General features: G+C 37.0%; 1 protein-coding gene across 5 annotated transcripts in view; it reads left to right on the forward strand.

The window, feature by feature from the left end:
* The window catches only part of L3MBTL3 (L3MBTL histone methyl-lysine binding protein 3), a 105,636-nt gene that overhangs the window by 45,537 nt on the left and 45,083 nt on the right, over positions 1–15,016 (forward strand). For all 5 annotated transcript variants that reach the window (XM_090279836.1, XM_090279839.1, XM_090279840.1 and 2 more), the window contains 3 exons: positions 1,895–1,986; positions 4,478–4,629; positions 14,662–14,738. In XM_090279836.1, the coding sequence (XP_090135962.1) occupies positions 1,895–1,986; positions 4,478–4,629; positions 14,662–14,738 (321 nt within the window). The remainder of the gene's footprint in view (positions 1–1,894; positions 1,987–4,477; positions 4,630–14,661; positions 14,739–15,016) is intronic.

A 15,016-nucleotide genomic window follows, 5' to 3' on the forward strand; every position in this document is an offset into this window, starting at 1 on the left:
GTTACCGGTATTTCTAAAGTTGCCTGCCTCATTTTGACAGATGCGTTTTGTTTTCCTGGGCTGGCTGTCGGGAGCAGGGGGCAGTGCCTGCGTACGCGTCACAAATCAGCGACCGGCAGGCGCGCGACCTATTTCGCAGCCCTGTGGTGCTTTCTGTGGGGGCGGGGGTCCAAGATGGATTCACACAGTTATTCAGCTAGGAGACCGGGATCCGTCCTCCCGTCCCCCTGGGCCTCACTGTTCAAGGCGATGCTGCGGGTGCTCCCCAGCGCCGGAGTCGCGCAGGAGTCGCGCAGGAGTCGCGCAGGCCAGGGGCTTGATTGGAGTCGCGCACGCCAGGGGCTTGAATGCCTCCAGGATTTTTCGCCGCCCCGCCCCGCCGCTCCGCAAGCAGCTTTGCCCTCTTTAACTCTTACCTGCCCAAATGGCACCGCTGGTTTATAACTTCATATGTTGGGCTTCCGTGTAGCTTTATTTTCTGGAATTTCTAGTTATCCTTTGTTTTGAAGTAGTTGTATTCCACTATAGTTGTAGAGGGAGACCTAGCGTGTCCGTCTAAGCCTCCATCTTGGCCGGAAGTCCCGCATGATACTTAATTTTAATTGCACATAAACTTTAACTACAAACACACACATACACACACACACACACACACACTGATTTGTAAAGTTACTTCTAACCTATTTACAAAACTAAGTGTATTTACTGATAGTTCAGTATATAGAAAATCTCAAAAATTATGATTGAATTTATAGATGTTAATATTGAGATTGTAAAGCACAGTATAACACTAAAAATTGATTTAGGCCATGGTTGAACTAATAGCAGTTACTTTTTTTATTATCAAGTGCTTTACATTACAGTCTGCCAATGATTTTGCCTGTTTCATGTTTACATAAAGATTCAAGAATAGATACCATCTTTTCAGTCCATCTCTAATAAAGTATCTGATCATACCTTAGTCCTTCTTTTTCAGCTGTTACATGCATTATTGTTTACATGATATCAAAGATCCAGGTCACTGGTATGATACTTTTGGCCTGTCTCAGGGTTATTGTTTTTTAATGGACTAGCTATCCTTTGGTTATAAATGAAAAGCTGATGGCAGAATGATATTCTCAAATGGCTGAGGGATTAAGCAAAAACACATAGAAAAAATGAGGATAAAAACTAAAATCTGTAAGCCTTTATGTAAGTTGACTTCTTATATGTGGTGAATTATTAGCTGTTCTTTTCATGCTGCCTTTTGGACTTCAATGGAATCAGAAAGAGAGCAAATGAGCAGATAAAATGCTAGATTTCCTTTTCTTAAGGAAGTGTTGGCTTTATCAACATTTAACATGAAATTGTTGAAAATTAAGGCAAGAACTTTTCTGTTATTGTAATTTACCAGCATGCTTACTTCACAAATCTTGAATTATCAATCTTATGGTGATAAGCCAAAAAGATTTTATCTGTTTTATTACTGTTTTTTCCAGATTCCCATTTGTCATTACAAATTAGTTTCCTGAACTAGAATAGAGGAGGGAAGAATAAAGAATTTGACTGCTGCAGATCACTAGTCTGCTTTTAAGGAGTTTTACCTAAATACTGATAGGAATGTCCGAGAAATAAAAAGAAGAGCACCTAAGTATAATGTATATTTGCTTTCTTACAGTTTTTAAAGATATCCATTACCATTCATTCAGAATTTAAAAAATAATATAATTCGTTGTAAATAAACATGACCTATCTATGAAATTCATAGTTATGAATTATGATTTAAATTTTTATTTTTTAAAAATCATTTTATTCCCTGATTTTGGCATGTTTTAGTTATAGGTAAAAGTGGGAATAGAAAATAAGTGAGATATTTTTATATTTTACTAAATCTGTTTATATACACTTACCCTAGGTTATAAAGAAGAAGAATTTAATTGGCAGACTTATCTGAAGACGTGCAAAGCTCAAGCTGCTCCCAAGTCATTATTTGAGAATCAGAATATAGTAAGTACATCCAAAATGCTTTTTCTTTGAGGAAAAAAAAGTGGCTGTTAAGTGTTTCATAGGATAAATTACAAGTGATAACAAGACACTATAACAAATTTTATTGCTTTGGTAAATAGAGTGCTTTTAATTAAAATTTAAAATTAGCTTAAAATTTTCAGAGTCATATCATGGTTGTCTTTTTTTTTTTTTTTTTTTAACTGAATGGGAGATGGCAGTACAGTACAAAATGCAGGTGTAATTTACTGTTAAGGTGATTTTAAAAATGAATTTGATGGTATACTTTATTGTTAATGTTATTTTTTAGGAGTACTGTTCAAATGGGATCCACATAGTGTAATGAATGTAGCCCTGTTAAGATTGGCATGCTAGAGGCAATTATTTACCTTCATCCCAGCGTCTAGCTTTATTTTCAGTGTAACAGAAGCACAATCTGGATGTGTGTGTGTTCTCCTTCTTGAACTGTATTACTGCTCTCCTTTACCTTTGGCACCTCCAAAGAGACCTAATACCGTACATACATTCTTCTTCCTGGCCCAAGTTCTGATCACATTGGAAAGAATAGAGAGCAAGCCAGGTAGAAAACCAAAATATTATCTTTATAGCTGATAAGGGCTCAGTTACATAGGCTGTATTTGCTATCAAATCAAATGGGCTTCCTGATTCTGAGCCCTAGAATTAAAGAGATTTACTGGCCGCTCCTGCCCCATCCCCCAAAACCAGGAGCACTGGACCAAGCATACATACCCTCCCACAAGAACAGAGCTAACCCCTGGAGGGGCATAGTGGAAACCGTGCGCCCTGTAGTCCAGCTTACATTTCAGAGGATACTCAGCTCCTTCTTCCAGATTCACCCGTCAGGTAACAGTGAGTGAAAATGTAGAAAGAGGCAGTAATGTTTCAATAACATTCCCTCCAAATGGAAATAAATATGAGAATGAGGGAAAACCATTCTCCCTCAGTCCAGATAACCTCCATTTGGAAATGATTTTAACCAGTTGTTTTGAGCATCAGTGTAATGCATAAAAGATTCTCTGATCAAATTAAACATGAGCCAGGTTGAAATTAGAGAACTGAAGAGAGGCGCGTGCTTGTGTGTGTGTATAGGTAGGTAGCTAATAGAGATAAAATGAGCCAGGTTAATATTTTAAAGTATCTTAATTGAGAGGATACATTAATTGCTGAAATGCAAATACTACATTGTTGGTAGGTATACTCTGTCAAGACAAGGCCAGTTAGGTGGGGAACTCAATGGCCTGCTCTCACTGTTCCAAGTTTCCTAATCCCTGTCTGGTTCTCTGATGAAGACTTCAGCCAGGGATTTGAGTAACTACTTTGAACCGTCATCTTAAATTTTATGCTTTGCTGTACACAGCTTAATGTTGGGCTCTGTGATTGGTATCTAAGAAGCAATAAATTTTTGTATTTCTAGATTCTTCTACTTTAGAACACTCAAATATTTATGGTCAGAACTCTGATAAATAGTTTCAGGAATAAAAGTTATAGTAAAGGTGTCTCTGTAACATTAGTGGCTGCTTCTTCAATTCATACAGGACTTAATTCTAACATTTTCAGGTACATGGCTTTCTCCGTTTTGTAATGATAACAATACAATTATAGGAAAAAGAGAGACAGCATCTGTTTTGTTTAAAGTAATTAGAATAGTATCAGTATACTTCAGTCTGGACAGAAGGATTCTTTTTTAGAAGTGCAAAAGTATTGTGATTGTCATAACTAATATCCAGGTACACTTCTCTGAGATGAGAATATTTTTCCTCACAAAAGGTTATAAGGAATGTTTACATTTTACTGCACTTCAGCACTAGATTTTATTGAATTTTTATTTTCTTAGTTCCATGTCTCACATGGCTGATAACCTGTGAATGTCCTTACAGTACAAACTGTTTTTGAATGCTTGTATATATTAATAGCCAGTTCTTTGGGTGCTGCTGTGGATAATATCAGTAGTGTTAAATAAAAGTTGCAATAATTTGCAGAAGATGTAATATGAAGATGACCTACTTTCAGTAGAGTACTCTTGAGAGATCTTTTCAGAAGTGGGAGTGAATTTGTACTGACTCACACATTTTTCACTTGATTAACGGCATATTTTGTGTGAAATAATTTTCATGATTAACTATAGTCAAGGAGGAGAAAAACAGAATGTGAACTTCTCTGGCGAATAAAACTTGCCTAACTAGTACACAGTTATCTAAGCTACCAAAATACATATTAATATTAATTAAACTGTGAAGTCATGAGTGTTTTAGTTTTGAGTTTCAGATAGTTAAATGGGACAGTTAATTGGGTGTATAGCAACGGGGCATTTTGCTGCTTGTTGGAAAGCAACCCTGCTGCAAAACTGGAACATGATTTTTAGATTTTGTGAATACAGCTGATGGATGCCAGGCCTTCGAGCGGAGGTGCAGAAAGGGCGCGGTCCTGCTGTCCAGTGTGTGCTTATCTCTGATTAAATCTGTATGTTTCGTAGACAGTGATCCCATCAGGCTTTCGAGTTGGGATGAAGCTGGAAGCTGTTGACAAAAAGAACCCTGCATTTATCTGTGTTGCTACGGTAACAGATATGGTGGACAATCGTTTCCTGGTACATTTTGACAACTGGGATGAGAGCTATGACTATTGGTGAGACATTTTCCTTTGCTCTGTGTGCTCTCCCTAATTTACTGTTCTTCCTGGTAAACCAAGTACATGTTTTAAAAGCAGTTATAATGCAAAGCTTTGAACAGAAAATAATAGTGCTGCCCCACTCTTTTCCTTTTCAGATTTTTAACTTTTTACCTGTTCCATATGGCATGTGTTTCTAAATAACATCTTTGGTTCTGCTTATTAGTGATTTGTCTTTTAGTTGACTTCCTCCTGTGGAAGTCCAGTGTGCACGCCCCCATTCCCAGCATATGCTCACATGTGAGACACACGCAGACTCACAATTTCCCCTTCCTCTTGGGTGTCATCCCTTATGTTTTAGAAAAATATTTTCATTGGTCTTTCATATTTTATGCCTAGTAGCTAATTTAACCATTTATAAAAACTGAATACAAATATATTGATAAATATTGTTTTTAATCCTTATGTGTTTGGATGTACTACATAAAGTAGTAGGAGCAATGTATTATAAAATTATAAGATAATTATAATAAAGCCATTATATTTTATTAAGTAATTGAATTAATGATTTTCCATATCTAATTCATATTCATTGATCACTACAATTCAGTCTCCTGATGAAAGGCATTTCTGAAATATTTAGTTCCTTCTAGAGAAAACTTACAATGAGAACATTTTAGAGAAGTGACAGCTATCTTTATAAAATATAATGCTATAATGTCAAATTAATATTATTAATTCGTATCAATGTTACTAAAGTTCAGGGAAGTTTTTCTGGCCTTTTTAGTGTGCATATATTTAAATATTGAGTAGAGGCATCAATAATTTGCTTTACACCTCAAATTGAATTCTTAGACACTCACTAGGTTTACTTGCATTATTCTAAAAAAAGAGGCATTAAAAGCAATTTGTTGTTTGATTTTTAAAATCATTTTTATTCTATATTACATATCCTTTTTACAGAATATTTTTAATGTAGGTAAGTAATTATATGATTACATCACAGACTTACATGTTTTTGAACATTTTGGTGTGTTTTTCCCGAGTTTTTTTTCTGCAAAGCATAATTTTACTTCCTAGGATATCTTTTTATTCAGTTTGCACTAAAACATTTGTTGAAATAAAAACCATTTCAAGTATATACAAAAGTAGAGTAACAGAGTGACCTCCTGCAGCCATTGCACAGCACCAAGACTTGCCAGTCTATAGTCACTCCTGCCTGCTCTCTGTTTGTCTTCTAAAATCCAAACTCCAGGGTTGTTTTGAAACAAATTCCAGATATTATAGCATTTCATTAGTGAATCTTTCAGTATGTATCTTGCAAAGATAGGGAATCTTTTTTCCTAAATATATAATGTTATAAATGCTAAAATGTTACTGCCATATTTAAACATTTTCCCCAGTTGTCTTGGGTTTTGTTTGTTTTTTTTAGTTTGATGTTTTTTGATCCAAATGAGATTCACACTTCGTGATTGCTTTGATGTGCCTCTTGATCTCTTTCAATGTATAGATTCCTGTTCTTCTCTATTTTTTTTTTTTTCTTCTCCTTGTAACTATTACTGAAGAAACCAGGTTGTTTGTCCTGTTGGGTCTCCCCTAGTCTGGGTTTGCTGATTGAATACTTGTCATATTGCTTACCATGTTCTTCTGTTCTTCACATTCCCTATCAGTTGGTGGTTTTGTTTCATTTAAAATTTCTCGTACCTATCATGAGTGAGTGAATGGATAAGGAAACTACATTTAGAAATACCTGTCAATCTGTCTCTTCTGAGTCACACACATGTCTCCTCCCTGGTGACTGATGTGCTCTGATGATGGCAGTACCAACACGATGCCTGGGATCCGGTCCTTTGATTTGTACAGGGTGCTTTAAAGCAATTCCTAGAATTTGTTGAAATGAGAGCTTTTTGTTTTCAAAGTTCTCATTCACTTAGGGAAAATGGTTTTGTTTTTAGTTTTTGCCTGATTCAAACAAAATGGGTGGATGTTAGTCTTAAAAGCATTATACGGTTTTAAAAGTATAAGTTGCTTATTTGACATAAGATGTTTTTCCTTTAAAAACATACTTCTAGAAAATAGTGATGAGAAAGTCTAAGCAAATTTGTCACTAGAAGAATTTGTCACAGTCAATTTTCTTTGATGCCAACTGCCTGGAGAATAGGAAGTATCCTGAGTTATTTTTTAGAAAGAGCAGACAAAAACCATGATCTCTTTTAGCTCTGATTTTGTACTTTTATGAGCACAAAATAATCATTTTTTTGAGTGGAATATTCTTTAAGGATTTATTTACCCTTCTAACTATTGAGATGAAATTATATTTTGTTAATCATCAGAAAAAGAATACGGTGTATTCTCTTCATTATTGTGTAGTTAAGGCATGTTGAAAATTGCTTAAGTGCACTGGAATTTCTCCAGCCTTATTAAATATTGTGTTCTTTGATTCTTGAATTTTGGAATTTTTTTTCTGCATAAATTACTTAGGTATGTAATTGAGATTGCAAATTAGATTGCCTTTCCCAACTTAAGACAGTTTGGAAATAAGATTCTTTTCCCCTTTGAATTGGATAGTGATTTTTATCTCTTTACCTTAGTGGGAATTTAAACACACACACACACACACACACACAGACACACACACACACCTTTGTGTTACTACATGTTTAGTTACACTAAAACATTTCTTTCTTCCAAAGGAGAACATATGTAGGATTTAAATTTATGTAAGATTGAAGGAGTTACCCTCTCTTCTCCCCCAGGCACTGGAAAGGAATGTACCTTTAAGAAACGTTCTTTTCCTGTGACCTTGTTTTTGGGAACCAGGAAGGTATGAAAACAGGTCGTGTCGTTGAAAGATCTAGACGAATGAGCTTGTAGTTTCAGCCATCTTTGAATTTCAACCTGGTGTCCCCATTAGGGTGAAAAAATCAACCAACAGATTTATGAAAAAGAGAAGCAGAGTTAATGGGTTAGAACAAATGTGGGACTGAGGCCTTTTGCTGAGTGTATTTAAATATACTGTGAACTTTTTTAGAGATGGAGCTCTTTCACATTTATGAATTGAGAGTAATAGCAATTTTATGTGTGTCCTCAAAGTCATGTTGCCAAGTTTGCAGTATGTTGTCAGTGTCTCAGAGCAAAGTCAAAGATAACAGGTGTGTTCCCATCTGTTAAATTTCGGAAGCTCCTCTTGGTGATGGTGATGAGTTACAGAGGTGAAAAGAACCTGGGGAGCTCAGGATCTGGGGAGGGAGAGGAACACAGTCCCACTGTCTCTGCTGCAGGGTAGGTAGAAGGGGGTTAGTGTTTCATTATTAGAATCAACTGCTTGCTATCTATAGTGGCCCAGGGATGGAAGGACTGACAGACTCAGGCGAGAGTTCTTCAGGAAGTCTTCGTAGAGGACTTGGAATTTGTGCTAGACCTTGAAGCATGATAGGAATCCGTACTGAGATGTCAGGATCAAATTTTCCTGGCCTAGGAAGGCCTGTGTTTAAGCCCAGGGTGCGGGTGGGAAAAGCAAAGAAGCGTGTGTTTGGGGAATGGCAGCCCATCTATTCAGTTAAGTGACTTAACTCTTCTAAGCTTCAGTTGCCTCCTTTACAAGAAGGGTTAATATAATATTCAATATCTTTCTCATAGGGTGATATAAGGATTAAAATAAGAGGTTTAGAAGCAGAAGCCAATTTGCAGAAGGTTAAAGAGATGACTATAAGGGCATGAAGACACTGAAGTTTGACCCTGAGGGTGAAGGTGGATTACTGCTTGGGGGGAGTCAACCTGAGGAGAGTTTCCTGCTTAAGGCCACGCTGTGGAGGGAAAGAGTGCAGAAGTCCAAGACTGTGACTATCTGGGGACACCAGCTCCCCCTGGAGAGGCTAACCTTGGGAAGGAACAAACTCTCTTCCCCTTCAGCCTAGAGCAGATGAAGAAATGAAAGGAAAACAGACACTAGAGGGATGAGATGGCATCTCCTTTATCTTTCCAAGTAGTCACTATGTCTTTGAAAACAAGGGTTTAAGCTCGAAGGAAATGCATATAATATTGGAAACAGCTACTGTGAGGAATAGGATTGGAGATGAATTAAGAGATAAAAGGAGAACTAGATAGGACTCAACCTGATGAGGTTCAGGGCTTAGCAGTAGAACAGTGATGGAGGCCTTGAAGAGTTAGCAATGATGGTAGCCAGGAAAGTACGGTACTGGAAAATAAACTGACATAGAGTCATCGTGCTCTGTCTGGATTTAGGGAGTGGGAGAGGCCAAGTGTCCTGTAGTTCTTCAAGAAGCTAAACCATTATTGCTTGAAATGAAGACTTTGATGTTTTCCTTATGTAAGTGTCTTGAAACAGTGTGGTTTTTTTTTTTTTTTTTTTTTTTTTTGTCTCCCTGCCTAGATCTGTGTAGCCCAGTCCTTGTGCTTGTGTACATTTGTTTTATTTAGCTTTTGGCTGTGCCTGATAAAACCAGGCTCTTCCTTGTCAACCCAGGGACTTTGGTGAAATCACATAACCACTTTGTTTCCATAAATGAGGATCTCAGTGTCTCTTCACTTTATCCTTATATTATAAACATGGACTTTTTTTATGAATTATTATTTCTATTATTATATAACAGTTTGGGTCTGATTGGATCTTAGCAGACTTAATTCATGATTAATTTGCACTTGTGAAAGAGACTTAAAATTTTTTTTTAGCTGGACTTGTTTGATGACGTACTTAAAAACCCAGAAGAAAGAAAGGAGAGAGAAGAGATACAGCCATTGAAGATTTATCAAACTTTGTCATTAGCTGTTCTTCAATATTTCTTCTTGCTTACATTTCTGCTTTTGAACACTAGATGGGCCTCAGAGATGACTTGCGTTACAATAGTAGCAGAAAGCATTTCACAGCATTCCAGCTTCTGCATGAAGTCTTGTCTGCTTATTGAGAGAGTATAAGTAAACTAGATAAAAATAGGGTTGTTTTTATTTCTTCTATTGATATGGTTTCCTTGTTTATTTTAAAGAGTGACTTTGATCAATATTTAGATAATATGAAAACCTTACTATATAAGATTCAGGTAGTACAGGAATGTGTGGTCAAAATATCCCATAGTATTTTCCTTAACTGCAATTTATAAAGAAATCCAATAAAAATCAAAAGAATTAGTAATATCCAATGCTCTTACTTTAATCACCATGAGCATGACAGATGATTATAAAAAGTACTTGATAATTGTATTAGCTTGGGAAGAAAAAAAATTAAGCAAATGTTACTAAATGAGCTCTATATGAATTAACAACTGTTCCTAAAATAAAAATGTCTCTAAAATAGAGGCACTACATCATTACTAATAATTTATAACCAAATGATTGTCTAGGGAAAGAACAGTATAGCTGGAAATAGAGCTCCATAGCTTTGTTTACATGATTTATAACAGAATGCATCTTAAGGAATTGTGTATTAAAAAATATCTTTATGAAAATATGTATTGTAAGGAATGCACCAGTTGCTGTATGAACTTTAAAAAAAGTCCTTATTGTGTTTTTTCCATTACTATTTAGTCCCCTTACATCCCTATACCCCCAGCAATCACCACACTGTTGTCCGTGCCCATGAGTCCGTTTTCTGTTTTACTCAATCCCTCCACCCCCTAATCCCCACCCCCCACTAACTGTCATCCTGCTCTCTCCATCTATGAGTCTGTCCGTCTGTCCACATTTTCCTTGTTAGTTCAGTTCATTAGATTGCACATTACTGAAATCACATGGTATTTGTCTTTCCCTGACTGGCTTATTTCACTTTGCATAATGTTCTCCAGGTCCATCAATACTGTCACAAAGAGTAAAATTTTCTTCTTTTTTATGGCCAAGTGCTATTCCATTGTGCAAATGTCCCATAGTAGTGTTTTTTTGTTTTTGTTTTTGTTCTATTACAATTGTCCCCCATTTTTCCCCCTTTGCTCTCCCCTACCCCGCCTACCCCATCCCCTCTCCCACAGTCACTTCCCACCCAGTTGTCCATGTCCATGGGTCATTTATGCTAGTTCCTTGACTAGACCCAGCCCCTTCTTTCTCCCTGCTTATTTTCCTTTCACATTTCTGATAGGACATACACATATACGTGTAACCTTAATATATAGATTAAGAAAAATAATAGTGTGGAGCAGAGTGGGTAGGAGATAAGTGAAGAAAGGAAGAAAGGAAGAAAACTTTAATTATAAATTTAAAGGTATTTTCTACTAAAATAATTTTGAGAATAATCAGCATTGAGTTGGGGTTACATAAATTTGCCTTCTGTCACTCTTCAGGATTGTTCACTTAGAAAGGTTGATTTAAAAAGTAGTGAGTATATGTTAATGTCATTCACTTAAAGCTTTTCTTAGAAGGGTTTTTATTTTTACTACTTGTAAGACTTTTATTCATCAGAAACTCCACTTTTACCTATCTGGCTTTCTGTCTTCTGGTTTCCTATCTAGAGGGCTGTGTTGAGATTTCCTGATCTTTCAGGATGGACTCAACAGGTCTCACTGGGGAACACAATTATCAGTGAGTTAGACCTGACACTTGTTTTTGACTAACCTATGGCATCTGAATCCAAAAATGACCCCAGTTTTTCTCTATCACATCAACTTTTTAAGGTACAGGATACTCTCCCTTTGTCCCCCAAATCATACAAAATGTACATACAAAGGAAAATAAAGAAAAAATTGTCTGAATGTATTGTTTATTTAGAGTTATTTTATTCATATAAAGGCTGTATTTTGTTACTGTAAGTCAAATTGTGTACAAGTAGTAAAGTTCTGCTACCAAACATACATATTAAGGTATTTTATCTTTTCAAACAACAGGCTAGGAAATGCCAAAGTGAGATGCTTGAAACAGTCTCCTTCAGTTGGCAAAGCTTTAACAAATGACTTCATGAGGTCCAGTTTTATGTGCTGAGGTGGGAATATACTGTCCTTTCTGTCAACAAGTGGCTCATGTAGAATGTTTGGATCACCAGATTCGAGGTCAGATCTTGGAGGCCAGTTTGACTCCACCCAATGCTTCTCACAAGCTCTGCTGTCCCACATACACAGAAAACAGGGATACTTGGTGTATCCACATTGCTGAGTAGGAAGGAAGCAGGCTGTTTTAAGGTCAACAGAGATGATCCAATTGTGCTTGTGATATTACAACAGATCAATGACTCTCTTTATGTCTTTATATTCTTCACGAAAACAAACTGAATGGCCAATTGGGACTGCACCAAATAAATTGCCATTGTGGAGGAGGACATATTTTAAGCTCCGCTTTGAGCTATCAATGAACAGTCGCCATTAAGTTGCATTATAGATTGGAATTCCCAATTCCTCCATTAAACCGTGTATGTTTGACAATACACAAAGCCACCGTCACTTCAAAAGTACTGCAGAAATACACTTTCTCTTGACCAAACGTAGGATGCCTTTGCTCCTTTTTCAAGCAAGTTTTTCTCATGCAGTCTTGATGCTAGGAGTTCTGAAGCCTCTTTGGATAGTCCCAAATCTTATGCCAAAACATTTAACTCATGCTGATCAAATCCCTTACGAACTGAGTCATCTTCAATTTCAAAATCTTCATCGTTGCTGTCACTTAGTTCTTCACCATACTCCTGTTTTTCGAAAGAGGGTAGTTCAAAGAAAACTGGCACTGGGATTTCAGCTGAATGAGGCACTGGGCGTATAGCTGATGGTAGACTAGGATACTCTTTTACATTTATTCTTGTTATATCCTGGTGTTTTCACTCTACAAAGGTAACAGTCACTTGAATGATCTCTGGGCTCTCGCCAAACCATAGGTATACCAAATGGCAATTTATCACGTGTTCCCTTTGTCCACATCCATAAACTCTCGACACACTGCTTGCCCACCTTGTGAGGGACCCAAAACTTATCCGGATCACCAAGTTTTACTTTAAAATATGCAAAATAGGCTGGCCTGACAAATGCGCTGATGTTTGTCCTTAGACTGGGAATGGTGAAACTGCCACTGATATAACAAAATGAGTCAGGGTTGTTTAGGCACTTACGACAAGAAATAGCAGAGGCAGACATGATCTGAAGGAAAGGAAATAAGTATGTATGTAAATAAAAAAATAAATTCTGCTAACTCCTTGTATACAGACAAGAACTCAGACTACACTTCAGAATACGATTCACTACATAGAGCGGCACACAACCTCTCACCACACTGTCTCATGTGTAACTGAATAGCCTAGACAAGTTTGAACCTGTCGATGGTCTCCAAGGTTGTCCCCCACCCTTCCCCACTCGAGGGAGGTTTGCTCTCAGCCAATAGGAGAGCACTAGTACTTCCCTCGATCCAGGCTCGATCCAGCCTAGAGTGGTCACATTAAGATAAGCTGTACAGAAAAAACTTGATGTGATAGAAGAAAACTAACTGCAGTTTTGAAACCAGCATGCCTATTTAAGTCTAAAACAGCTGAAACATTGAACTCAATGGGAATTATGTTAAAAAATTTTCCCCTGTGTTATGAAGCAACACTGGAATTGTTGGCATCATTTATATCAACATTTCCTAAGTTGTCTCTGCAGAGCATCAGTGTTCCACATGATGTTAATGGGTTGCCCACCAAAGTAGCATATCATAGTGAAGTATGTTCAGGAAATGCTAGGTTAAACCTTTTGAAACTTTTTTGTTTACAGGATAATTTCACAATATAATATGCTATTGGTGTACTCTATAAATCTCTAAAAGGGAGATGTAGTATTTTCCTGAAATATTTAGACCCTGATTTTTTTCTTCTTCATTATTTCTATTATTTTTGAGCACAATGGTGGAAAATGTTCTACCAATTTTTTTAAAAAAGTTATTAATTGTGACATGCTTCTAGTGCTTATATATTTTGTAATACTATTGTAACTACTCCCCTGAGTATTGTGTTTGCCTGGCAAAATACCAGCTCCGGTCACATCCAACTTTCTGCCTGCTGTGTGCCTGGCCTGAGCAGTTGAATGTAGCTGGAGAAAGACACAACATGCTGACCACTCCGGCTTCACCTTCATGACTGCTGACCTCAAGTGGGCCCTTACTTCTGCCCCCTGATCCTGCTACAGATCCTTCTCTAGTCTTCCAGACCACTACGTTTCACTCTGCATTTTTCCCCTCAAATTTTTCACACCCCCTTTCCTATTTTCCCTCTCAGCTGATAACCTTGCTTCCTATTTCATTGAGAAAAAAGAAGAGATGTCCACATGCTTCTGACATCTCATCGCTCAGCACCTTCCTCATCTCTCTGCCCGTAGACAGACCCTTTTCTGTAACTGGGTGATGCGCCCCTGCTCTCAGGCACAGGATTCCATTCTCTCTCTGAATCAGTCCTTTCTTCTGTATCAGTAGGTCATCCCTCTCTGCTGAATTATTACCTTTAAAAAGCTTATTTTGAAATCACTCTGAACTTAAAGTTTATACAGTAGTACGGAGAATTTGCATGTGTGTGTTAACCAGCTTCCCCTAAATGTCCGCCCCCCCCCCAAAAAAAAACACAAACAAACCAGACCCTGGCCAGGTAGCTCAGTTGGTTAGAGCACCATCCCAATATGCCAAGGTTGTGGGTTTGATCTCCAGCCAGGTGCATAAAAGAAGCAACCAATGAATGCATAAGTAATTGGAACAAGTCAGTGTGTGTCTCTCTCTCAAATTAATAAATTTAAAATAACTTTTTTTATTGCTCTCTAATGTCTTATATCTCTGCTTCCTTTTAAAACAACTCCTTAAATATGTTTTCTGTACTAACTGGTTGTCTCCATCTTTTCTTCTTCCTTTTTCTCTTAAACCCACTCTAAGCAGGCTTTTGCCCTATCCCCAACCCCACTCTTACTAAGGATACTGCTAATGACCTTTACATTGATAAAGGCAATAATCAGTTCTTGGTATTAATATATTGGATGAGTGAAAGATCCTTGGCAATTGTCTTTTAGTTGTAATAAGCTATTCATTATCTCTGATTTTTTTTTAATGTTTTTACCTTTATTAGTATTTGGTAATTTATCTTGATAATTACAATTTTTAAATTTATATAATCTACAGGTGTGAAGCATCTAGTCCACACATTCATCCAGTTGGCTGGTGTAAAGAACATAGAAGAACACTTATTACTCCTCCAGGTTTGTGTTAATTGTATGTCTAATGTTATTCATATATATCAAATGTCAGCAAACATTTTCTGTAAAGGGCCAGATAGTAAATATTTTTGACTTATAGGTCATACAGTCTCTCTCACAACTATTCAATTGAGATGAATCACAAAACAGCTGTAGACAGTATATACACAAATAAGCATAGTTGTGTTGCACTAAAACTTGATTTGCAAAAAGAGTCAGGTGACCTGCAGGCAATAGTTTGCTGACCTGTGACACACCAGAAAGCATTGGCTTAGTCCCTG

The sequence above is a fragment of the Furipterus horrens genome, unplaced genomic scaffold (assembly GCF_987537825.1).
Source record: "Furipterus horrens unplaced genomic scaffold, mFurHor1.1.pri manual_scaffold_6, whole genome shotgun sequence".
Taxonomy (NCBI): domain Eukaryota; kingdom Metazoa; phylum Chordata; class Mammalia; order Chiroptera; family Furipteridae; genus Furipterus; species Furipterus horrens.